This window comes from Prionailurus bengalensis, chromosome E4, assembly GCF_016509475.1.
Source record: "Prionailurus bengalensis isolate Pbe53 chromosome E4, Fcat_Pben_1.1_paternal_pri, whole genome shotgun sequence".
Lineage (NCBI taxonomy): Eukaryota > Metazoa > Chordata > Mammalia > Carnivora > Felidae > Prionailurus > Prionailurus bengalensis.
This window is the reverse complement of record NC_057360.1, coordinates 32,938,516-32,964,508: the sequence shown is the minus strand read 5'-3', so window position 1 is coordinate 32,964,508 and position 25,993 is coordinate 32,938,516. Positions and strand designations below refer to the sequence as shown.

Below are 25,993 nucleotides of genomic sequence, written 5' to 3'. Positions count from 1 at the left end.
CTAGTTTTGTTTTGTGCTTCCTTCTGTTTATTTATTGAGGTTATTATTTACATACATTAAAACTCACCAGAGGCGCCTGGGTGGCTCAGTCGGCTGAGTGTCCCAGTTCGGCTCAGGTCATCATCTCACGGTCTGTGAGTTCGAGCGCTGTGTGGGGCTCTGTGCTGACAGCTGGGATCCTGGAGCCGGCTTCAGATTCTGTGTCTCCCTCGCTCTCTGCCCCTCCCCCACTCATGCTCTGTCTCTCTGTCAAAAATAAATAAACATTTAAAAAAAAAACTCACCAATTTTAACTGTACAATTTTTGTAATTGTATGCAAGACGTAACGACTGCCACCATCAAGATATAGAATGTTCACACCACCTTAAAAAAGTTTTTCCATCCCCTTCGTCCAAGTTCAGTTGAGACCCTCCGGGTTTACGGCATTCTCCAACATTGACTCTGGCTGATTTTAGGAAAGTCACTTTACTTCCCCTGATATGTTTCTTCTCTTGTAACATGATAAATGAAGGAATACATTTATTTCTAGGGACTCTTCCAGTACTTTCAGAAAACAAGGGAGTCGAGTGGGCGCTGGTATCACAGCCTTAGGTCCCCATTCTTGATACAGCATACGCAGGTGGCCGATCCTAGTGGGTAAACGCCTGTGGTGGCGTCAAAGTTAGTTCCCCATCCTCTTTTGCCAGTGTGTAACGTTTTATTACTATTATTGCTGTTTTTTTAGTGTGCAACGTTTACTAAGCATCCATTTCCTCATCTACAATATCGGGCTTATTAACAGGACCCCTTTGTGTGTGTACTGCTGTGACAATGAAGTGAGATGGGCCGGCACCCTTAAATATTGGTTGGTCTTTTTATTATAGCATAACATAAAGTCAGGGCATTAGACCACCTCCGCTCCTGTACGTTTACGCGGGAGGATTCCCACAACCAAAACGGAAGCACAAAGCACGCCCACCGTCTACTCACCCCCGCGGTCCCAAGCTGGCCGGCCAACGTTCTAGAACTCAGACCAACAAATAGGCACGCGAGCATGTGCTTCCAAAGGGTCTCGCTAGAGGGCGGAATCGAGACCAGGAAGTTCTAACGCCTGTCGTACAAGGCGACGTAAAACGGCTCTGCTTTATGGCAACCTGGTTCCGCCGTAAAGCGCCGTGGGCGACCTCGCGTGAGTGAGTTGAGACAGCTAACAGGTGGGAAACGCGGCTCTTGAAGGTGGGCGACCTTGACGTTTTTGCTATGGGCAAACGCGGGAGCCGGAGCCAGAGCCAGCTTCTCAACACCCTGACTAAAAAGCAGAAGAAGCATCTTCGCGATTTCGGCGAGGAGCATCCCTTCTATGACAGGTATGGAGGGGCACTGCCGGGGCCAGCCGTGTCCGTGGCTTTTCCCGGGTTGGGTCCGCTGGTCTCCCTGGGGATCGGGACAGAGCGGCGCCCCCCGCTCCCCACCGCTTCCCGCGCTTCCCCCGCGGCCTGGGAGGATTTCGGTGGCATCCCGCCTGGGATGGGGTTCTTCGTGGGTCTTCCTGCCTTTTGTTGAGCCCTTAGTTTTATGCTAGACCGCACGCTCCCTATGGGGTGGGGGGCTGCTTTTCGTACTGTCAGAGGTTTTCTAACATTGATTTTGGTGTTTTGTGTTTTCAAAGAGTTGTCTGGGCCTTTCGACATTACTGATTTATCCAGTTACAATGAGGAAACCAGTGTATCGGTAGTTGTGGTTTCCTTTGAGTGTCCGGACTCTCAGTTATGATCTTAGTCCTCGCCCGCCACTCCACTTAGGGCTGCTTCATCAGCAGTTGAGGACATTGTAATGAAGCAATGTGCTAGAAAAGGTGTTTTATTTGCTAAATTGATACTTCTTTCCGATGAGAGCCAAGTACTGTGTTTGTCACTGTGACATTGTTAAACTTTTGTCAATTACCAGTTTCCTGTATTCTTACAATCCCTGTCCAAGCGCATACATAGTTTTTACGTGACTATAGTTATGTATTTATAATGGTATATTCTGCTTTTTTCACTTAAAGTTGTGTCATTATGGGTGCCTGTTCGTTGAGCGTTCAACTCTTGATTTCCGTTCAGGTCTTTGGATTGAGCCTGGCACCGGGCTGTATGCTGAGCATGGGGCCTGCTTAACACTCCCTCTCTCTGCCCCTCTCCCCTGCTGGAGCTTGCGCATGCGCTCGCTCTGTCTCTCAAATAAAAAATAAAGTTGTATCATTAGACTTTTTACTAGTTGCTACATGCTAGTAGAGTTTAACGTAACTTGTTTCTTCTCAGGGTTTCAGGAAAGGAAGCAAAACCACAGATTTATCAACCGGTAATGCTTTATACTTTTTTTTACACTAGTTGGTTCTGGGTTGTTTTAAGATTGTATATAATAATGATGAAGTCTGGCTACATTTCCACTCCTTTCGATTTTGGACGTAAGCTATTATTTTAGTAATGTGTACTTTGGAATGCAGATGTCTGTTAAAATGTCATTGTGACAACTAATACAGTAACCAGAGTTTGAAACTCTCCTGAGAGATTAGCCTGTAAGGAGAACCTGGTAAGGAGGCTTACTAGAGGGCTCTTTTGGTGAATCCTAAGGAGTATCTTGTTTTACTTAACATAAAAGGAGCCACAAACAATGCAAACTGAACATGGGTCCTAACTCATTACAACAAACTAAAAAAAACCAAAAACCAAAAAAAAAACCCCACTAAATTCTTTTGTTGTATTGTAATTTTCTTGTTGTTCCTTTCAAGGTGCCAAATATCTAACACATAGATTAGTTTAACTTCTGGGACCTGTGGGCAGCTCCGTCATTTAAGTATCTGACTTCGGCTCAGGTCATGATCTTGCAGTTCATGAGTTCGAGTTCTGCGTCGGGCTTTGTGCTGTGCTCAGAGCCTGGAGCCTGCCTTGGATTCTGTGTTTCCCTCTCTCTCTCTGCTCCTTCCATGCTCACATACTCACTCTGTCTCTCTCTCTCTCTCACTCTCTCAAAAATAAATAAACATTAAAAATAATTATAAAAAAAATTGGTTCTCATAACCCAAAGCTCTGTTTTTAGTCAGCTTTCTTCCCATGTGGAACATTATCAGTTCAAAGAAGGTGAAAGTTCCTAGAATCATAGCCAGAGTACCTTTTTAAAATAACTTTGTTGGGGCCCCTGGGTGGCTCAACTGGTTGAGCATCTGACTTTGGCTCAGATGATGTCCTCACGGCTCGGGGGTTCAAGCCCCGCGTCGGGCTCTGTGCTGACAGCTCAGAGCCTGGAGCCTGCTTCCGATCCTTTGTCTCCCTTTCTCTCTGCCTCTCCCCCACTCTCACTTTGTCTCATTCTGTCTCTCGAAAATAAATGAATGTGGGGCGCCTGGGTGGCGCAGTCGGTTAAGCGTCCGACTTCAGCCAGGTCACGATCTCGCGGTCCGGGAGTTCGAGCCCCGCGTCAGGCTCTGGGCTGATGGCTCAGAGCCTGGAGCCTGTTTCCGATTCTGTGTCTCCCTCTCTCTCTGCCCCTCCCCCGTTCATGCTCTGTCTCTCTCTGTCCCAAAAATAAAATAAACATTGAAAAAAAAATTAAAAAAAAAAAAAAAAAGAAAATAAATGAATGTAAAAAAATTTTTTTCTAAAAAAAAATAAAATAACTTTGTTGCTGGGCATGGTTGAGTAGATAGGATTGCATATTTACAGAAAAACTAATTTTTATTTATGAAAGTCTGAACCTGTTATACTTTTGGTCTGATGATAATAATCATAGGGTAGAAACGAATGGTTTGTTTCTGTTTCAAAAATTCCCATTTTCCTTGTAGTCAGAGAGTTCAGATACTTCAGGTTCTGAAAGTGAAGCGGAGAGCGAACCAGAGCAAGTTTCTGGGTACCACAGACTACTCGCCACATTAAAGAATGTTTCAGAGGAAGAGGAGGAGGAGGAAGAAGTGGAAGAAGACAGTGCTGTAGATGAGGCAGAAATGGACGATGATGATGGTGAAAGCGATGTCACCGTGGAGGAAGAGACAGCGCCCGAGTCTGCCGAAGTGCGGGAGAGTAAGTGTCTTCAGACATCCTCTGTGTCGGGACAGATTGCCCCCTGAGCACAGTGCCCTCCCTGTACTGAGTGAGTTGGGGGAAAGCACATGGATCCAAAGCAGAGACTCTTAACCTTGGTTGGTTCAGTGATATCTTTGAGAGTCCGACGAAAACACAGGACCCTCTGGCCAGAAAAATGCAGAAGTAATATTTTTGCTTATAATTTCCAGGTCTTCATCAATCCTAGTTAAAGTTTTCTTGATTCAGAGGAAAGGGGACATAATTCTGTTTTTGTAACAGTTTCCGTTAAAGAGATCATTGTCCCTTAGAGAAACCAAATTTAATGGAAGACAGACAGGAAAATGCAAACATTTTGAAGCAGCAGATTTGTATGTAACAACCAGCTGTAAGGCGTGGGAGAAATGCCGAGTGGTTGCATGCTGGAGTAAATGGGGGCAGGCTGCAGAGAAGAGCTGAGATTGGAAGTTTAAAGGAATTCTCTCACTCGGACTTCCAGGTGACTTTTTTCCTCTAACTTTGAAACCAACTTTATGGAGCTGTGATTTACGTAAAATAAAGCGTACCCGTTTTAAGTATACAGCTTGAGGCGTTTGGCAAACGTGTACATCCATGCTATTATGGCCAAAATCAAGATTCAGAACATTTCCAACACTTCCAAAAGGTGTCTTGTCTCTTTAGAGTCCATTTCCCCCTGCTGGCATCAGGCAACCACCGACCCGAATTCTTTCCCTACAGATTAGTTTTGCCTGTTCTAGAAATTCATATAAGTGGAAGCATACAGTGTATACCTTCCTGTGTCTGGCTGCTTTGGCTCCTCATGTTTTTGTGGTTCATCCATGTCATTTATGTGTTAGCAATTCATGACTTTGTATTGCTGGAGTAATATCCCATTGTCAGTGTATCTGAGTAACTTTTTATATCTCACTATCTGAAGGCCTATTTTCCTTACAGCTGTATTTTTCTCTCTAAGATGTCATTCACCATCCTTAGTATTTTAATTCAGTTTCACTGGGATGAAAGTTTATTGCCTCAGACTTAGGGGTCTTTTTGTTTTGTTTTTTTATTTCCTGTTTTGGATTTTTGAAAATGAAAAGTTTGTGAGGTTGTTTTTTTTAATTATAAAACTCAAGAGGGTCGTATAGTTAACCTGTATCTCTACTACCTTGGGATAAACACCTTTAGCGTTTTATGTAACCCTCCAGATTACTTTTTTATGGATACAAGTGTGAGTAGAAGTGTGTGTGTGTGTGTGTGTGTGTGTGTGTGTGTGTGTGTGTAATGGTCTCATACACTTCTGTAATTTACTTTTTTTCTTTAATAGTATACCACAGTCCTTTTCTCTGTGAGTAATTGTGGATTCATATTAGCTTCTTAATTACACAGTATTTCGTTGTAAGTGCTATGTGGTAACTTAATTATTACTCCATTGATAGAAAAGGATGAAATCAATTTTTGCAGTTTCTAGTTATTTCTGGTCATAATCAGTGCTGCATTAAACATCCTTGCATGTCCATCTTAGTGTACTTTGTCCAGTTATCTTACAATAAATTCCTAACTGGAACGGGGTCAGCGGTCAGGCTTAATTTTGAAACCTAAGTCTTCCACCTGAATTTGCTTAAAAATAAATAATAGTAATGAACATCAGTGTTGATTTAGGCTAAAGAATTAAGTTTTACTGGTCCACAGAAGTATAATTATATTTATGCATAAATAATTTTATAAAATGTTTCTCAAAATGACAGGTCCTCCTGACCCTGAGGGAAAAGGTGGGGATGGGCCACTTGGCACATCACAAGAATCCTCCGAGGAGTTTACAGATGCAAAACACGAGTCACTCTTCAGCCTGGAAACCAATTTTCTTGAAGAGGAGAGTGGAGGCACGTGTTCTCTGAATGCATCACAAGGTCAGAGCACAGTGTGTGTTGTTCAGTTTCACCAGGTGCTTAGCATGGAGGCTTGTGGGCTAATACACCCCGTTAAATCTCTGGTTACTGGCATGAGAAGCAATAAAAACGGGTTAGCAGCTCCATCTAGAGCTGGAAAGAAATATTTCCCAAAGGTATTTTGTGGTTTTCAGTGGTTAGGCAGTGTTGGGAATCAGGAGGCTATTTAGTAGGACAAACCGCCTAAGAGTGCTAGTAGGAAAGGCCGGTTCCCCGGATCCCGGATCTCCACAGTTGGGAGTCAGGGGAAGACCTCTGATTTTCTCCCCAAGCAGGGAAGGAAGAGAAAGGAGAAAAGTATTTTGCGCTTTTCTCTCTGCCCTTCACTTGCTCTTTGTTATTGGAGCAGGAGTTTTCCAGATTTGTAGACTCAGGACTGGCTAATCTGATTGGTCCTCATTACCAGGGAGCCCCTTAGAGGCCAGAAAGCTCCATCCTGTCTCTCCAGTCTCTCTCAGCCTCTTGGTCATGCCTCTGTCCCAGTGGCAGTGACTTGGACAAGGCCTGGCTGTGGTGGGGGTAGGTAGGTCTCTGCTCTCTCTCTCAGCTCCACTTTCTCAGCCTGTGCCTGGCAGGCAAGTCAGGTTGGTCTTGTTCTTTGCTCTGATGGCCTTTTTGGCCCCGTTGCCTTTCTTCAACTTAGCTCTACAATTACTGAAGCTGAAATTTTGATCCATATTTGGTTTATTTGGTTCCGTTGGGTGTTGTGCTGGAGAAAGAGAAGTTAGCAGGTAGAATTTGGGCACAAACCCCATTCTGAACCATCAAAACTTTAAAAACATTGGAGGTGACATTAGGAAGCTTGATTATCCTAAAATTTCTCTGGTTGTTTTGCCTGTGTAGGTATATAAGCACCTAGAATTCTTATGTCCTATTGTTCTGTCTTAGGTGTTTAGTAGAAAGTGCATTGCATTTGAAGTTTTACCATTTGGATCCTTGCATAGGTCATTTACCTTTTCTCTGCTTCTTTAAAAAAATTTTTTTTGGGGCGCCTGGGTGGTGCAGTCGGTTAAGCGTCCGACTTCAGCCAGGTCACGATCTCGCGGTCCGTGAGTTCGAGCCCCGCATCAGGCTCTGGGCTGATGGCTCAGAGCCTGGAGCCTGTTTCTGATTCTGTGTCTCCCTCTCTCTCTGCCCCTCCCCCGTTCATGCTCTGTCTCTCTCTGTCCCAAAAATAAATAAACGTTGAAAAAAAAAATTAAAAAAAAAAAAATTTTTTTTGAAGTTTATTTATTTATTTTGGGAGAGCACATGTGTGCGTGATAGTGGGGGAGGGAAGAATCCCTAGCAGGCCCTGCACTAGATCTCACAAACTGAGATCATGACCTAAGCCAAAATCAAGTCAGACACAACTGACTGAGCCTCCTAGGCGCCCCAACTTTTCTCTGCTTCTTAATGAGTGGGACTGGAAGACAAGGTTGGGTGGGCAGCTCAGAGGACTGGAGATAACCCCAAGTACAGATGCTACCATTTGGATCATTTGTTCAACTCAGTTGAGTATTGAGCATTTCTGCATGTCCTGCAACGTTAGATAAGTCAGACATGGAACTGCTGTCAGGGATCTTACAGTCTAGTGTATGAGACAAGTCTGCACATATATGTGTTGCAGTGGGTGGGTAGGGACGGGGTGGGGGTACTGTCCCTAGGGCACTGAGGATGGCCTGTTAGTGGAACCAGCACTGTGCCTGGCACGGTAGGCTTCAGGGAAATATTTATTGTGAGTCAGGAGATAACATTAAACTGATAATATTTGGACATACAAAAATGAGGTGAAGGACAGAATAGAATTTTTCATCGAAGGAAGGAATCCCACAGTGGCAGAAGAGTTTGAGGGCCATGTAATTCAAAGATTGTATTGGAGAAGTAGATTGGAGTTGTACATCCTGCAGCGCCCCAGATTTCAGACTGAGAAGCTTCTTCAAGGGTTTTGAGCTGGGAAGTAAAGTGATTAGAGAAGTGTGTTAGGAAAAGGAACCCATTGGAAACTTTTGAGCTGGGAGAGAGGGTGGGGAGATCAGATGGGAGAAAGGATGAGTTAACACCATGGAAAGAAGTGTGTTGTTTAGAGGGAAGACCAAGAAAACACCTGTTTTCTCCCAAGTGTTCTGACATTCTGGATTTCTGAATTAGATCCATTTCTACAGCATGTGAACAAAGAACTGAAAGAAAAAGAAATTCAAGCTGTTGCCACAAATTCCAAAACTACTCACCAGCTAAAAGTAAGTGTTGCTTGGTTAGTGGTCACAAACGAAGTAAAGCTCCAAGTAAAGCAATGGTCTTGGGTTTTGGCGGTCTCCTCGAACATATGATACATGCTGGTGGTAGATGGGACAGGGGAGCATAACCTAGGAAGGCTGGAAGAGCCTAGGGGAGCACAGGTGTAGCTAGAAAGGCCTGGGGAAGCTGGAGTGTGGGAGCCAGAGAAGAGTGGCTTTGGAGACAGGTACACCAGGGTTTAGATCAGCATCTGAGAGGTGTTGTTGCATGACGTAAGGCAAGTTAATCTACCTTTTTGATCTCCACTCTTCTCATCTGTTAGAGGGGGGCAACAGTGCTTATCTCAAAATGAAGAAATTTAGTTTACTGACTGATACATAGAAAGTGTTGAGTAAAACAGTAGCTACTGCTGCTGTTTGTTTGAAATAATCTGAGATAGGTTCACAACTAAGTAATGCAAATGTGGAGCAATTTTTTACTTCTTTGTGTTTTTTGTTTTTCACCAGCTCATGCTGTTTATAAGAATTGGTCATCCTTGTTTAATTGAAATTTTTACTGAGATAATAATTATAGATTCAATTGTAAGAAATAAAGACACCCCTTATGCCCTTTGCCCACTTTCCCCCATTGGTAACATCTTGCAAAACTGTGGTATAGTATCAGGGCCAGGAAATTGACATTGACATGCTCTTCTGTCTTATTCAACTTTCCCCGGTTTTGCTCCTACTCTTTTGTGTGTGTGTTAAGTTCTGCACTGTGTTAAGTGTCCTCTGTCCACCACCAAAGTCAGGATGCAGAACATTTCCAGCACTTTAAAGATCTCTCTTGTTCCCACTTGCCCTTTTAAAACCACACCTCCCTCCCTGCCTCTGATTCCTAATCCTTGGTAATCACTATCTGTTCTCCTTACAGTTTTGTCATTTCAAAAGTGTTATGTAAAAGAACCCTGGGATGCCTGGGTGGCTCAGTCAGTTAAGCGTCTGACTCTTGATTTCGGCTCAGGTCAGGATCTCATGGTTTGTGAGATCGAACCCTGTGTGGGGCTCTGTGCTGGCAGCATGGAATCTGCTTGGTATTCTCTCTTTTCTCTCTCTGCCCCTCCCTTGCATGCACGCATGCACGCGCGCTCTCTCTCAAAATAAATGAACATTAAAAAAAAAAGAATCCTACAGATTGGCTTTTTTTACTTTGCATAATTCCCTTGAGATTCATCCCAATCGTTGGTGCATATTAATGATTCTTTTTATTGCTGAGATCATTCTTTTTGTCCCCCCACCTCCCACCCCAGGTCATCAGTTTTGTTACAGTGCAAAAATTTCCAAACTGGTGTCTCACAAAAATATACTTTAGGATTTTAATAGCTGTATCCCCCCCCCCCAAAAAAAATTATTCCATGTCCAAGTAAATTTGGAGAACTTTAGGTTAAATAAAATAGAACAGAATTCTTATCACAGGACTCACCAGAACCTTTTGTATTTAATATACATTGTGACTCTCCCGGAGGAGGATTAGCTTTTGTGATGTTTACCAAAGTTATTTGACCTTGGAGCCCTTTCTCTTCTGCAATGAATTTTGATTTCCTATAACATATTCCACAGAATAGTTTGGGACACACTGACACAGTGAAGAGGTCACGTTGGAAGTCAGAAACCTTGGGCTCTGGCTCTTAGCTCTGTTCTCTCCTGGAAAGTTTGTCTGAATCATATAACCTCTCTGAACCTTGGCTTTCCTAAACTGTAAGAAGAGCATTATAGCATCTACCTTGCAGGGTTGTTGGTTAGGATTAAACAAAAGGATCTTGTAAATCAGAGAGAGCTTGGTAGATTAGGAATTGTGTGAGTGTAACATAGTATAATGCATTTCTTTTTTTTTTTTGATTTAACTTTATTTTTTATTTTTTGCATTTCTAACTTAGCTCTTGATCTGTCTCTTTCCTAGTGGCCCATATTGGGCCAGCTTGTCTTTTCATCGAAGTTTCAGAAGTTGGAAACATTTAAACCATCAAAGGACATTGACTTAAAGTCACTTCATCTCCAGAAGCCTCTGGAATCCACCTGGACCAAGACCAACAGCCAGTTCCTCTCTGGTTCCCCTAAATCAAGTAGCCCCTTCACACCCCTCCAGAAAGAGCTCTTCCTAATTATGAATTCTTACCGGGACCTTTTCTACCCAGAAAGGACCGCCCTGAAGAATGGGGAGGAGATCCGCCATGTGTACTGCTTGCATGTAATAAATCATGTCCTCAAAGCCAACGCCCAGGTGCTCGGTAACAATAGCAGACGCCGCAGCCAGAAACTTGGGGTGGGTGACGATGATGACTTCAGAGACCAAGGGCTAACAAGGCCCAAGGTGAGTGACAGCAGGAGAACTTTGTCCTCAAGAAGGAGGCTGCAAGGCACTGCCATATAGGTACTGCCATATGGGCACTGCCTCGCACTTAGCAGGTACTCGACTATTTCAATGATATGAATTCTGGAATAATTAATGAGTCCAAGAGTGAGCATGTTAGTTGGGCCAGGTAGTCTCAGAGCAGTACAGTAGACAGCTCAGTGGACTGTGTCTAGCTGCATATTTGTGGATTTAACTGGAAACTTGTAAGTCACAGGTACTTCCGTGATAGTTTTCCTTAAAGATAACCCTGAACATGTGTAAATGACACTTCATTGTAAATCTCCTCTTGGTGATTGTCAGAGCTGGATGGAACCTTAGTAAGCCTTTTATCCAATCCCTGGATGTTAAAGCTATGAACAGAGACCCAGATTCATAGAGGACCTTGCTAAAGAGAACCAGGGATGCTAAAGTAGCAGAGATGGGATTAGAACCAAGGATTCTCTTCACTGAGCCACATACATATGTAAACCTTGGAAAACAAATTCCTATTTTTCCATTATATAGTTATTACTGCCTAAAACTATTACATTTATGTGGGTTCATAAGCGTAAGTTCCAGTTGATTTGGGGGCTTTGGGAAGAAATGTGTTTTTTTTGTTTTTTTTTGTTTTTTTTTTCAACGTTCATTTATTTTTGGGACAGAGAGAGACAGAGCATGAACAGGGGAGGGGCAGAGAGAGAGGGAGACACAGAATCGGAAACAGGCTCCAGGCTCCGAGCCATCAGCCCAGAGCCCGACGCGGGGCTCGAACTCACGGACCGCGAGATCGTGACCTGGCTGAAGTCGGACGCTTAACCGACTGCGCCACCCAGGCGCCCCAAGAAATGTGTTTTAGTTGTGCTCATGTTATTCATGTTAAGTGGCTACATCTTGTGTCGTCCATTTCCTATACCCCCTTAGCCTATATCCCTCCATATTGAAGAATCTAAAAAGATTTTTTAGATTGTTTTACTGAGTTTAGTAGGATTCTAGGGTTTAATACTGATGCAGATCTTAGACATTTCTTGGTCCAACCCCTTACTTGAAAGCTGGGGAAATTGAAGCCTGGACGCTTACATAGCGTGGCTGCTAGGCCAGTAACTTGGCCCTCTTCAATCTTGGGTCCTCACTGCTGCACTGTACCAGGCTGAATCATGACACCTCTCCAGCTGTGCTGGTTCCCTTTCTGGGAAACTATCTGAGTCTTGGACATAAGGATTATAGATTTATCTGTTTCCATTTAGAGTTGTAGAGAAAAATGAAGCAGATTAACCGTGAAGCACATTTAGAATTTGATGGATTGTGTGATCTGATGGGCTGTTTACATTGTTGATATTTACAGAAGGCTAGTTAGAAATTTATCATTTATGAAGCATATTCTGTTTTCATTCTCAACAGTTGTAACTTTAAGCATTTTTGGAAATGTTTGGAAAACTTAATTTTCCATTGAGATGTGATCTTATTTCAGAAATGCTTTATCATCATTTCTGAAAAATGTACTAAAGAACATTCTAGAAAAGTAGTGATTCATTAATCATTTTCCTTACCAGCTTTATTTGTTCTCTACTTATTACAGCAAATTCATTTATTTATTCATTATATATTTACACTTTGAGGCTTATGGACAAAAATACCAATACTAAGTTCTATGGGAGACAGAAATGAGTACCATTCCTTGCCACTTGTATGTTTCTATTGGGTTTTTGCTAGTGGGCAGCTGTTAAAGGCATTGACTTAATCCTGAAAGGTATTTTGACATTCTGGTTGAGAATTGCCTCCTGTGGGGCCATGAGCTTAAAGTCCACAGGACACAGTACTATGGATATGAGAGGTGCTCAGCTTCTAGTACTGAGCCAGGTCCTGTGCAAAAGGGGTGATCTAGATATGAGCCCTTCCAGGGGCTGCCGTTCTGCGGAGGGTTCTTGAGCTCCATGTCCTCAGCAGGCTGACTTGCAGCTGCCCATCCTTCCCCTGGTCCCACCAAGGTTGCTGCGGCTTCCTCCACAGGTGCTGATAGTGGTGCCCTTCCGGGAAGCTGCTCTGCGGGTGGTCCAGCTCTTCATCAGCCTCCTCGAGGGCGACAGCAAGAAGAAAATAATTGTGAGCAATAAAAAGAGGTTTAAGGGAGAGTATGGCTCAGATCCTGAGGAGAGACCACCCAACCTAAAGAGGCCTGAGGATTATGAAGCTGTGTTTGTCGGCAACATCGATGACCACTTTCGGATCGGTAATTCCTCCTTGTCAGAACTCAGACCCCAAGAGACCTACAGTGTGAGGTTCTCATGGCCGAAGACTAGAAGCCTGGAATTAGGCATTCTCTCAGGGGGTTGAGATGTCCTCCTAACAGGGCTGGGGTGCATTTGAAACATCTTGTCTGCCAGAGGAGAGTTTTGCTTGGCTAATGGGGTGGACGCTGGGCTAAGGGTGGAGCATCTCTGAAGCTCTTATATAAAGACACGTGCACATTTATAACAAATGTCTCAGCACACCCATAGCTAGTAGTTGATGCTACAGGGGAGTTGGAAGTGACACAGGCTGAGTGGGTCCCTCGGGGGAGGCTAAATAAACTGAGTGTCTACACATAATGGTGGACTTTCCTCCTACTGGCCATGTAGAGTGCCTACCCCTGAATTGTCTCCACTCAGGACTTACCAACTGCCACCCAACTTGTTTCGTGTTTGCTTGTCTCGTTCAACTCCCATATACTTGGTTGGTTGTGTATTGATAGAATAATGTTCTTGGGAAAATGTTCATTAGTCACATGATCTCATTCAACAAACATTTATAAAGCATCTATTGGGTGCCGGGTACTGTTAGGAAGCTAGAGATACAGAAATAAAAGTTATGGTTCCTGTTGCTAAGGAAATCCAGCCTCATGGGAAAACAATACAGAATGATCATGATAAGTACTGATCAGAGGATGCAGTGGATGTTCTGGGAGTGTTTAAAGCAATTTCTGTACTCCAAACGAGGACAAGATAGGGAAGGCCTCCTGGTGGAGGTGCCATTTATAGAAAGTTACAAAGAGGGGTGGTCAGCATGCAGGAAAAGATTTCAGACAGGAAACTGCATGTGCAGAGGCATCAGGGTGAATAAGCCAGGCATGACCTAAGATTTATATAGGCTTTAGCAGGACTGGAGTGTCAGGTGAAACGGGACAAGAGTTGATGTTTAGTTTTACATTTTTTTTAATGTTTGTTTTTGAGAGATAGCATGAGCAGGGGAGGGACAGAGAGAGAGGGAGACACAGAATCCAAAGAAGGGTCGAGGCTCTGAGCTGTTGGCCCAGAGCCTGATGCAGGGCTCAAACCCACAAACCATGAGATCATGACCTGAGCCAAAGTTGGCCACCCAGGCACCCCAAGAGTTGATGTTTAGTTTTAAACATGTGCAAGTGTCCTGCAAGCTGCTGCTGGTGTCAGTTTTGAGCTTAGGAAAGAGATGTGGGCTGGAAATACAGATCATTGTAGAGGTGATGTTACAGTCGTGGTTGGTGAATACCAATTTATTGGTAAATGGTGAATACCCATTTATTACCCATAAACTTAGGTAGAGTGAAAGTAGAACTTACAGTCAAATCAGGGATTTGTGGAAGAGCTGTTTGGATCTGGAAAGATTGATATGGGCCAGGTCAGGTATAGAAATGGAAGTGAGTATTAAAGTGAGGAAAAGAACATTTCAAGGAAGATTGGTTCAATATGCTGCTTTATGCATTTGTGATAAGAAACACTAAAGTGTCATTGAATTGGTGACCTTGGCAAGAGTCATTTCAGTGGAGTGATGAGAATTGAGCCAGATTGTGATGCATTGAGGAATGAGTGGGAGGTTTCTAAGTGGAGACCATCCTCTGGGGAAGTTGGCCCTAAAGGAAAAGAAGAGAAGGGGAGCTAGATGGGACCATAGACTCAAGAGAGGGAAGATTATTATTATTTTAGTAAGTGAAACAACTTGAACATGGTTATGTGCTAAGGGAAAGATGTGAAGGTACAACATACATCAGAGGGTGAAAGCCAATGGCTTGGTGGGAACTAATGAAGTAATGTGCACTTGGCTGTTTCCTGTAGGAGTGGCAATCCTTCAGAGGAGCATCCGACTGTATGCCCCCTTTTACTCCTCCGACATCCTCATTGCCTCCCCGCTGGGCTTGAGGACCATCATTGGTGGAGAAGGAGAGAAGAAGAGAGATTTTGACTTTTTGTCTTCTATTGAGCTTCTCATCATTGATCAAGCTGACATTTACCTGATGCAAAACTGGGAGCATGTCCTGGTAATGGTGGTCATTTACATTTAGAGTGACAAAGTTCACATTTAGGGAGAGTTGTTTAAGCCTTTTTTTTTTCTTTTTTAATACTTATTTTTGAGAGAGAGCATGTGCGTGAGTGGGGGAGGGAGAGGGAGAGGGAGACAAAGAATGTGAAACAGGCTCTGTGCTGTCAGCGCAAAGCTCAACATGGGGCTCAAGCCCATGCACCATGAGATCATGACCTGAGCTGAGGTCAGACCCTCGATCCACTGACCCACCCAGGCGCACCAGTGGTTTAACTCTTAAAGGGCTATTTAAGTCCAAGTGAGAACTCAGTTTGGAAATGGAAATGTTTCACATTTTCCAGTTTGAAAAAGCCTTTTGTCCCGTTTTCTACCCACAGATTGGTCAATAATCATGCAGAGAAATAAAAATTCTTGTCAGTATTGTCATATCTCCAGCAAAGATTTCTTCCCTTCAAAGGTCACTTCTGTGAATAGACCACTTGAGTGGCTGGTTGGTAGGTTGGTTCCTTTTAACCTGGAAGGTCTTTACCTGACTAATTCTTCCTACCAGTTATGCTCATTCTCTCTTGTTTGGCCTTCAGAGGAAATGGAAAGTGTGGCTCAGGATTTCTTAATGTGTGATCTTGTTTTATAGAGAAATGTAGGAGGTCTTTATCTTCCTACTGTAACATGCTGTAATTTTTCCTCCTTCCCCACATACTCTGCAGTGTTGACCATTTTTGCTTTGGAATAATCCTTATCACAGAGCCATAGGTTTGGTTTTTACAGGCACATGAGAACTTGCTTCTGTAGTCCCAGGGCTTGCAGGAAGGTTGGGGCAGATAAAGGGGAGCATTTAGTCATAAAGGAGGGAATACATTTATAGTACTTGTTATCTGTTAATATAGATGAAAATATAATGAAGATAGAAAAGGCATGTTGATAGCTGAGTCTTATTTCTTAATTTGAGGGAAAGGCCGGTGTTGTGTCTCTGGGGATCTCCTAATGTTTGAGAACTAAGTCACTGAAGAACAACAGCTCTGTTTTCCATGTCATTTCTCTTCTTATCCAAGTCTGGGACTGAAGAACCCATAGAGTGACCAGGCAACATTTCTGAAGTTCCTTTTAAAGGAATATTCCTGCAAGTACCATTTTGATCCTTTCTGAAAGATCCAAGAGATGGTCAGTTTTAGCTTACCTTCCTTTTGGCAGTGTTCACCTAACTGGGCAATTCACACCCATCTGGGCCTCGATTTTCTGGTGTGATTTGGAGGTTGATTGTACATAGCCCATGGGGTTAATAAGATGATAGATTTATAAAATGCTTAAGGGGCGCCTGGGTGGCGCAGTCGGTTAAGCGTCCGACTTCAGCCAGGTCACGATCTCGCGGTCCGTGAGTTCGAGCCCCGCGTCAGGCTCTGGGCTGATGGCTCGGAGCCTGGAGCCTGTTTCCGATTCTGTGTCTCCCTCTCTCTCTGCCCCTCCCCCGTTCATGCTCTGTCTCTCTCTGTCCCAAAAATAAATAAAAAACGTTGAAAAAAAAATTATAAAATGCTTAGCAGTGCCCAACAGGTACATCCAGAATAAAAATTAATTGTAGTTATTTTTGTTCAAAGCATTTGATGAACCACATGAACCTACTGCCATTGGATTCACATGGGGTGGACTTCTCTCGAGTGAGGATGTGGAGCCTCAATAATTGGTCCAAGTATTATCGCCAGACACTGCTTTTCGGGGCCCTGCAGGATGCCCAGATCAACTCCGTGTTCAACAAGTACTGTGTCAATCTGCAAGGCCAGGTGGGCTCTCTCCTTGTTTCTCTGGGTCTTCATGAAGCACTGTGTACTGTTTGGGTCATGAGGCATAAGGAGAAGATGGCATTTGGTCAGCAGTGGGGATGGCTGGCCTCCTGACACTCTAATTGACTGCTGACAGGTGGCTGTGAGGAACGTCCCAATGACAGGCTCCATCAGCCATGTCCTGGTGCAGCTTCCACATGTCTTCCAGAGGATGGAAGCTGAAAACGTAGCTTCAGTGATTGATGACAGGTACCTATCCCTTCCTGGTCCCATTGGACAATTGGGGGTCAGAGAGAGGGATTTGGCTTTGGCCTATGAGATGAGATAATTGAACCTGATCATCATTGACAGAGGAGGAGACTGAAGCCCAGAGAGGAATGGTACCTTGTCCTAGTTCGCCAGCTGGTTAGTGATAGCATTAGTACTGCAGATCGGGGCCTTTCCACAAGATTGGGGCATTTCTTAATTACATTACACTGGTTAATGCTGCAGAGTGTTCTATGTCAACAACTTAATTTTAAGCCCTTCAGAGCAGGAATTAATGCCCAGAAGCAAACACTGAAACCTTTACTTTTTTCTTTTTTTTATTTTTGAAACCTTTAAATATTCAACTCTAAGCACTTCACCTTTTGCTTCCTGCAGACATCAAGGTTCCAGTGTTTTTAATTCTCTCTGCATTTTCCCTGTCTCCTCATGGTGTTGGTCAGGGGACCATGGGAGTTGTTCAGTGATGATTTGTTGATTGACAACAGAATGAATGAATGCGGGAGTGAATGGTTTGTGTATGTACTTCTAGAATAATTCTCTGAGATATACTGGCATCGCATCTATTTGTTACAATGAATAGTGTTAGCACTTATTTTTTTATCCTTATATAATCTCTTTGTGATGAGTAGGCCATACTGGCCTTTTGGGGGAGGTAGAAGGAGATTGTGACTTGCTCAGGGTAACCCAGTTAGTGAGGACACTGAAGGCTAATCTCTCGGTCATTGACTTTGCCCTTTGCTTTTCCAAATCAGGTTTAACTTTTTTGTGAACAAGATTTTGCCTCAGTATCGTGATGCAGTCATGTCTCACACGCTCATCTATGTCCCCTCCTACTTTGACTTTGTGCGCCTCCGAAATTACTTCAAGAAGGAAGAACTGAACTTCACCCACATCTGCGAGTACACCCCGAAGTCTGGTGTCTCCAGGGCCAGACACTTCTTCCTTCAAGGAGAGAAGCAGTTTCTGCTCCTCACAGAACGCTTCCATTTCTACAAAAGGTAAAGTAGTGCCAGGTTTTGAGTGTCCTCTCAGGAGGGGCAAAGGCAGTGTGGATCATGGCCTACTTCTGAGTGCATGGTAAGCTTTGCAGTGTTGTGAGGTCCTCTTGTGTCTACCTTTTGTAGAGGAGCCAGAGAGTTTTGGAACTGGACAGGCTCTTCTTGGTTGGTTGGTTGGCTTCCTCCCCAAATGGGCATTGTTGGAGAATGTAGAAACAAATGAGTGACTACAGTATAATCTGTGTGGGTCTGGAGCGGGTCCACACTTGGGGATGCTTCCTGTAGCTGTGGTTGTACACCTCAAGAAAGACATGACTGAGTTGAACAACTCTAGATAGCACAACTGAAGTGACTGTAGGAAGCAGAGGGCCCTGTCATGGAAGCAAAGCCAAAATACCAGGGACTGTGTGGTCTGTGGAGGCAGAGGTGGAGGCTGAGCACAAAGTCAGTGTTCAGAAAGTTCCAGTGTGTCTTGAAGAGGTGCACACACACTTCCTGACCAAGGAGACTAGGAGTGAGGGGCCCCTTGTTTGTAGGAGGCAAAAGATGAGGGGCTTACAACTGAATATTTAATAATTTCAGAATTTGCTTTGCTTCCCCACTATGTGATTTTGACAAAACAAGTTGGACTGGCCTTTAAAAACATTTTTTTTTAATGTTTATTTACTTTAGAGAGGTGGGGGGCGAGGGGCAGAGAGAGGGGGACACAGAATCCGAAGCAGGCTCCAAGCTCTGAGCTGTCAGCACAGAGCCCGATGTGGGGCTCGAACTCACAAACCATGAGATCATGACCTGAGCCGAAGTTGGATGCTTAACTGACTGAGCCACCCAGGCGCCCCTGGATTGGCCTTTTTAAAAAAATTCTAATTAGAGTGTTAGTAATATTGGGCTTTCTGTTACTATTTGCAACCTTTCGTGCCCCGAGAAGTCAGGTATTTTATTGTTTTGCCAAGTTTGTCTCTGCTGCCAAGTGAAAAGCCCTTTTTAAACCCTTATCTACAGAGAGAGGGAAAATTGCATCCTATTATCTCTTCTTTCCTGATTCACAATAATGTTCAGTGAATTTACGTTTTGCCTTTACCGTTTTATTAATTCTCAGTCACATGTACTACTGAGGGGCACTTTTTCTCAGAGAACTCCAAACACGTAAGAACTCTTCTAGGCTTTGGAGCATATTTGATGATGCACATTGGCATTGCTTTGCCTTTTAGTTTATCCTGATGTTAGGATGTGCTCCCCAGACATGTTCTTGTTACTAAGACGGGGAGGGAGGAATCTAGCATCCCACCAGGGCTGAGCTGACATGACATGACCTCTTTGGCTATTCTGCTGACTAGGTGATCTGTGAGTGGAGAGAGGAGAAACGGCTACATTTGTGTTCTCTGGGCTCCATTCTGGGCCACCTACACAGGGCTGTTTGGCCAAAGAGTGCTGATGAATTTTGGCATCGTTACTTGCTTTGTTCCGGTGAGTTGTTGTTTTCATTCATGTTGGAAAGTGGTATTTTGGGGGAGTTTGCACTCGGCAGGTCTTAAGAGCCCTTAGTTTTCTGTCAGCTTGACACATGAAAGCAGGCCTTTTAAATGAAGTGTATGGATTGGAAAATTTCCCAGCGAGATGGTCTATAGCAAGTATGAATTAAGCCGGGAGGAAAAGAGTGTTCTCATATAGCAGCTTTTCAAGGAGAGGGCATGATGTCTTAAGTAGGCAGCACAATCCACTGGCTTACACCACTGTATTTACCAAACTATTTAGCCCCCAAATCATTATAAAGACAAATCAAGCATGTACCACTTGCCTTATACCCTGGACCAGGTTCGTGAGTATATCCTGTCCTGGATTGAAGATGAATAGAAACAATGTGCTTCAGTGTTCTGCGACTGCTAATTATCTCAAAGTTTCCAGCTCTAGATTTTTTTGCTTGAAAGGTCATCGAAGTGATGATAGGTGCTTTTATCTGCAATGCCTTTGTGATTCGATTTGACCTTGGGAAACATATGTTAAACTTTAATATCCAGCTCTGAAATTCTGTATTTATATTCTCTCTAGAAGTAGGCAGTGTTAGAAATACCACTGCTTTTTTGTGAGCTAGCAAAACATTTTCATCCAGAAGATGATTCATTTTTTTGTGGGGATTGGGGGATGAAACGAGTTGAATCTTAGGATTGGACAGGCCTTTGGTCATGATGGCCCACCGAAGGATGGGATGCTTCACAGTCCTTTCTGTGAGCTTTATCACTGGGTTGCTACAGCAGGGAGAATTCTTAACCAGGGCACAAGTCAGAAACTCTGGAGGTGGGATTTATGGGGTTGGGAAAGGCTGCTGGGGTATTTCCTTTATCTTCCTTTTTTTTTCTTAATGTTTATTTTCGAGAGAGAAAGAGAGCACCAGCAGGAGAGAGGCAGAGAGGGAGGGGAGGGGCAGAGAGAGAGAGAGAGACAGACAGACAGACACAGAATCCAAAGCAGGCTTCAGGCTCCAAGCTGTCAGCACAGAGCCCGATACGGGGTCAGACTCACAAACCATGAGGCCATGACCTGAGCCAAAGTCAGATGCTTAACCGACTGAGTCACCCAGGCATACTGGGATATTTCTGACTACTCCCAGCCCCTACGTGAGAATCCCCAGTTCTGGAAATAGCAGACCAGCTTTATAGACAATGTGGAGAAGCCAGGCTTTCAAATCAGCTGTGAGTGCCTCATTTATCTTTCACATTTGGTAGGTGAGGTCGACATCTGAATGTCCTTTGTCCTTAAAGTTCCCATCCAGCCATTGAGTCCTATTTCTAGGGGTCACTGAAGACCCAAAACCTGTTCCAGGGGAGGAAGAAGCTACACAGGGGAAGGGATGCTGAACATTATGGAGAATCGACAGTAACTGTCCCTCTGAAGAGGCCGTCACCACGTTCACTGTTTCCAGGAGATACCTAGTCTGTTGTGGGAGATTGAAACTGAGAAAGATCTTCTTGGGTTTTAAATACAGCACTTAGTAGAATTTGTTTTGTTGTTTTGTTTTATAAGTACGCTGATTCTAAGAGTGTTAGACAATTGTTGTAGAGAACTTGGAAAATGTAGGTTAAAAAAAAGAAAATGGAAATCTCACTGCCCTGATATTAATACCCATTTTAGTGTGTTTTTTTAATGTGAAAAATACGTGCACATGTACAAACGTGTGTACCCCCACACACACATTTTTTTTTTAACTAAATTGGGATTACATGGTACTCATTGGGATTTTTTTCTTTTATGCATTTTATGTGTTCATTGAAAAAGAATTTTAATATGTTAACATTTTGGCATATGTATTTGTGTATCATGGGTGCATTTTTAAGTTGACATACGTAGCTCTATCATGTCCTCCCTTCCCCCAGCTTTTTATTTGGAAAGATTTCATTTCACAGGAAATTGTAAGACTATAATAGTGAACGTCGATAGCTCCTTTTGCTGGGATTTCACCAGCTGTTAGCATTTTGCCACATTTGTATGCACCCTTGTTCTCTGTCTTTCCTTCTCTCTGTCCATTCACATCTTAATTTTTCTTTCTGAACCATTTGTAAACAAGTTCAGGGGCTTCATGACATTGAACCCCTAAATCTTTCAACATGTAGCTCCTAAAAACAAGAATATTATTTTATCTAATGGTAATACCACTATCAAACCACTTGATATTATTATAGTAATATCATCTGATACATAGTCTGTATTCAAATTTTCCTTGTTGTCCTGACGACCATTGTAGCTGTTACACCCCATAATCCAGGATTCAGTTATGGATCATACATTACATTTGGTTAATGTTTCTTTAGTCTGTCTTAGTAGTTCTCAGCTGGGGGCAGTTTTGTTCCAGAAGACATTTTTGGTGGTCAAAACTGGAGGGTTATTCTAGTGGTCTAGTGCTTCTAGTGGATAGCGGCCAGGATGTTTCTGGATACCCTCGAGTACAGAGGATAGCCCCACAACAAAGAATTATCTGGCTCAATAGGTCAGTAGTGTGGAGGTTAAGAAACCTTGATCTAAAATAATTCTGTTGCTTTTTTTCCCTTGACATTTTTTGAAGAGCCAATCCAGTTTCCTACAGAATGTCCCAAAGCCTAGATTGTATAATTGTTTTGTTTTATTATTCAGGTTGTTTTGTTTTATTATTCAGATCACTGGTTCCCAGATTTTGCTGTACATTAAAATCCCCTTGGGGAGCTTTTAAAGATCCAAATACCCAAGGCATACACCCCAGTGCCAATTAAATCCCTGTGTCTGGGGATGGGAACGAAGCACAGATATTTCAAGCACACAACCAGACAGGTGATTCATAGTGCAGTGACGTTCAGACTAGATTAAACATCTTTTGGCGAGAACTCCACATAGAGGTGTTAATGTCTTTTAAAGAGTCTTGCATGTGTGCGTGCGTGTGTGTGTGTGTGTGTGTGTGTGTGTGTGTGTGTGTGTTTGTAATTGTCAATTGAATGTAGGGGCTGAGATGGGTAGTACTTACAATCAGGCATACCTCTTACTCTTCAGGCCACTCGTGTGGGAGTTGTGAATCAAGTCAGGATTTGCTTATTACTGTAGCTAACCTTCCATGCACCACAGACTTCAAATTCCTCTAGCAGTCAGTGCTTAGTGTAGGGCCTGGGGTACCGGCAGGTCTTTTCTCAGTGTCCATCTTCTCTCGGCTTCCACCAAGCCCTGTGCCCCTGTGACAGAGGAGGGGTCTCTCCCCACTCGAGCCCCTTTTGCGGCAGCAGGCTGCTCTTGCTTGTTACTCCCTGTGAGGCTTGAGGTGGGATTGGGGTTCTCTCCGTGTGGCTTGGTTTGAGACGGGCCCTGTTCGTCCTAGGCTGCGGAGCTGGGGCCCGGTCAGCATTCCTGCAGCCCACTCCGTGGCAGCCAAACCCTACCTTGAATCTGTGAGGGATCTTGGTAGGAAAGAGCTTCCTGCCACAGGTGGTGGCAGACCTGTGCTTATGTCAGTGTAGGATCTTGGGCTGAATGGATTTTGTGTTCTTTCCCCAGGGACAGTCTGCTGCTGCTTTTTACTGGGTGTAAGTCTTGTGGTGAGGAAGCATGGGTGGGCCTTTAAGGCCCCAGCCCCAGCTCTTGACCTTTGCCCCTCTCTCAGCAGTTTCAGATTTTACTTCATATACTTATGGGTCTGGGAAGTGAGTGAGGTTTCATGTCTGCACCGAGGAGTCTCTCTCAGGTCTCCTGCCTCGCCTCCCACCTTTCTCCACGACCCCCATCGGAGGCCTGTAGAAGAGAGCTCACGAGTGAACGCGAGCTAAAGGAGTGTCCACCAATCTCAAGGGTTCTGAACTGTCGCACAGGCCTACATTTGCCCTTTAAGAATTTGTACAGCTCTTTTCTTGCTACCCATTTTCTTGGCAGCTGCCCTCTTCCTCCTGTGCTCTGCCAGAAACTCTCTCTTCAGAGAGGTTTGTCACTCTGGAATTCAGTCAGTGGTGGGCTGGCTCGTGAGATCTGCTTGCCCATCTCTTCCCGACTCCCAAGTTTAGCAACATAACGTTGGTAGCTTGAAATTGGCCACGGTGGGAGTATTTCCACCACAGAATTTGGCAATTGCTTCAAATCCGCACGCTCTCTTCCCCACTGAGAACCAGTTCTTAAACATACACCAGCATACCATTGAATCAGTTCACTTGGTTGCCTTGTGACATGTGCTGTCTAGGCTCAGGAAAAGGAACATAGGTTATGTGGCTTTTTCTGGTTAGTGTGGAAGCAGTGCTCTCTTGAGTTTTCTACGTACAAAGCACAAGTGGAACTTGGTGTTTGCTTTTGTTTGTTTCGATAACTAGTGAGGTAGAACAGTGTACTCAAGTTCATTAGCCATTGGAATTCCTTCCTTATGGTAATGTGGAAAAGCGAACCAAGTAGTGGGTTGCAGTTACAGTTTGGAAGATGAGGGTCTCCAGAGAGATCAGGATGATCTGTGGGATAAGAAGACAAGGAAAGCGGATCCTCTGTGAATAAAATAGAATTCCCAAGTGAGTCTTACATCAGCAGCGTATGAGAGGGCTTTAGCAGGAAAAGTCAGAACTTTGTCAACTATAAAATCTTTTGTTATGGGGCCCCAGAGGAAATAATTGACCCGGACCCGAACCATACAGTGAGTCCCTAAGGTCCGCACCCTGCCCCCCCTCCCCCCCACCCCCACCCCACCACTGCATACAGCGCTGCAGCAGGGAGAGAAGTGCACGAGCTGTTGAAACTAATTGCTTTTCCGTAATGCCTGATGGGTCCTCAGTCAGGATTTTGTAAATGGGTGAACGTGGGACATCTGCCATGGAGTTAGCATGTCTGCAGAGTGACAAGAGAAGACTGATGGGAACTCCTTTACAGTTTATGCAGTTCATTTTACGACCTGGGTCTGACCTCATTGCCATTACAGGACATTCTGTTTTGCCTGATTATAATAAGGGTAACGTTAAGTTGTGTTTACTTTTTACATTTTCTGTGACAGATCTTTAATCCTAGTCTACTGTTCTTCCCCATCCTACCTTGGTCTACCCAGAGTAGGCTCAAGAAATGCAAATTTGTTTTATCACTATCTCAAGCCAAACATTAGGAATTCAAGTACGTTGTCACAAAATAAGCCCTTCCAACTCAAAATAACCTTTGGTCTGTCGGATGGTGAGCCATTATCTTCCTCCTTGAGCATGGAGCAGCAAGAGGGAGCTACGCCCCTGTCGAACTCTCAGGTAGCTTTTCCATAAATGTTCTCAAGGAGATATAGCCTCTCTTTCCCCTCCTAATAGGTATACCATAAAAGGGATCAGGAACCTGATTTTCTATGAACTGCCAACATATCCCCACTTCTATAGCGAAGTCTGTAACATGCTGAGAGCCACCAGCAGAGGAGAGGAAGCCACCTGGACTTGCACTGTCCTCTACTCCAAGTACGACGCCCAGAGGTTGGCTGCTGTGGTTGGCGTGGAGCGGGCTGCGCAGATGCTGCAGTCCCACAAGAACGTCCACCTCTTCATTACTGGAGAAAGATGAGAACTTGTTGGACAGGAAACGGTATTGGCGGGATGCTTGGTTCTGTGCCACTTGGACCCAATTCTGATCACTTACGCAAGGACTGCTCCAGGCAGGAGCACCGGGCAGCAGCGGAGCGGATACGTCTTTCTCTTTAGGTCACGCGTCCCTGAAAAGTTAAATGTAAACCAGATTCTGGGCACATCTTTCAGAGATCAGGAGGGAGCTAATAGAACTCTGAGAAGTTGGCAGAAGGAAAAAGTTCTACTTGTGAAACTTTTTGTAAGCCATAAATTCTTCTGGTGTTATTTTATTCTCTAATTTATTACACTTGGTAAATTCTTTCAGATTCGCCTATTTCTGTCTGATGCTTCCTTAAAGTAAGGCATACCTGTCATTGCTTGTGAGAATTGGTTGTGAGAATATTGGGAGACTTCTTGCTGCTGAATATCATCTTAATTGTGGATCACACGTGTTTTGCAAAACTATTATTTTTCCCCAGCCAAACTTTTTTAAATCTTAAATATTCTATTCTAATTCAGCCTAGAAGAATACATTCACTGATTTTTTTTAACTCACAATAGTAAATGTTTTAAAATATACACTTAAAATCGTGTTATTTGAAATAATGTTAATCTTTACTCTGTTTCAGGAAATAATTTTGTGAGACTCTTGGTGTCATGACATCTGTCTTCATGTCACTGTCTTCATTATTATGGTGGCCCTTTTTTAAGTCCTATACAGATAAAAATGAAAATCACACTTCTAAAAACATTTTTATTTTGAAATATTCCCAGAAAAATTGTAAGTCCTGAACCTAAACCATTTGAGAATAAGTTGCTGACTTGATGGGCCTGTCATTTGTAAAAATTACCCCTGGATTTAGTGTGTATTTCCTGTAAACAAGGACATTTTTCCATGTAACCAGAAAACAAATATCAAATCAGGAAACTGCCATTAATACTTATTGCTGTCTAATCCTTGGCCACCATTCAGGTTGTGCCAAGTGGCCCAGTCATGTCCTTAATAGCAAAAGGAGATAGTTGAGAATTACATGTTGCCTTTCATTGTCGTACCTCTGTAGTGTCCTTTATTCTGGAAGACTACCCCAGCTTTTTGC

The 25,993-nt window shown here is 43.7% G+C and overlaps 1 protein-coding gene across 2 annotated transcripts; it reads left to right on the top strand.

Moving 5' to 3' along the window:
- The first annotated feature begins 1,121 nt into the window (after positions 1–1,121).
- UTP25 (UTP25 small subunit processor component) lies at positions 1,122–25,230 on the top strand. 2 transcript variants are annotated; one of them, XM_043569320.1, is made up of 12 exons: positions 1,122–1,347; positions 2,281–2,320; positions 3,801–4,035; positions 5,781–5,942; positions 8,112–8,200; positions 10,137–10,547; positions 12,576–12,795; positions 14,633–14,835; positions 16,433–16,615; positions 16,752–16,864; positions 17,635–17,880; positions 24,651–25,230. In XM_043569320.1, exons 1-12 carry the CDS (start codon positions 1,241–1,243, stop codon positions 24,892–24,894), a joined length of 2,253 nt encoding a protein of 750 aa, XP_043425255.1. In that variant the 5' UTR covers positions 1,122–1,240; the 3' UTR covers positions 24,895–25,230. The 2 variants fall into 2 exon arrangements, with proteins under 2 accessions (XP_043425255.1, XP_043425256.1); XM_043569321.1 differs by lacking the exon at positions 2,281–2,320 and having other exon boundaries at positions 1,234–1,347.
- The last annotated feature ends 763 nt before the right edge of the window (positions 25,231–25,993 follow it).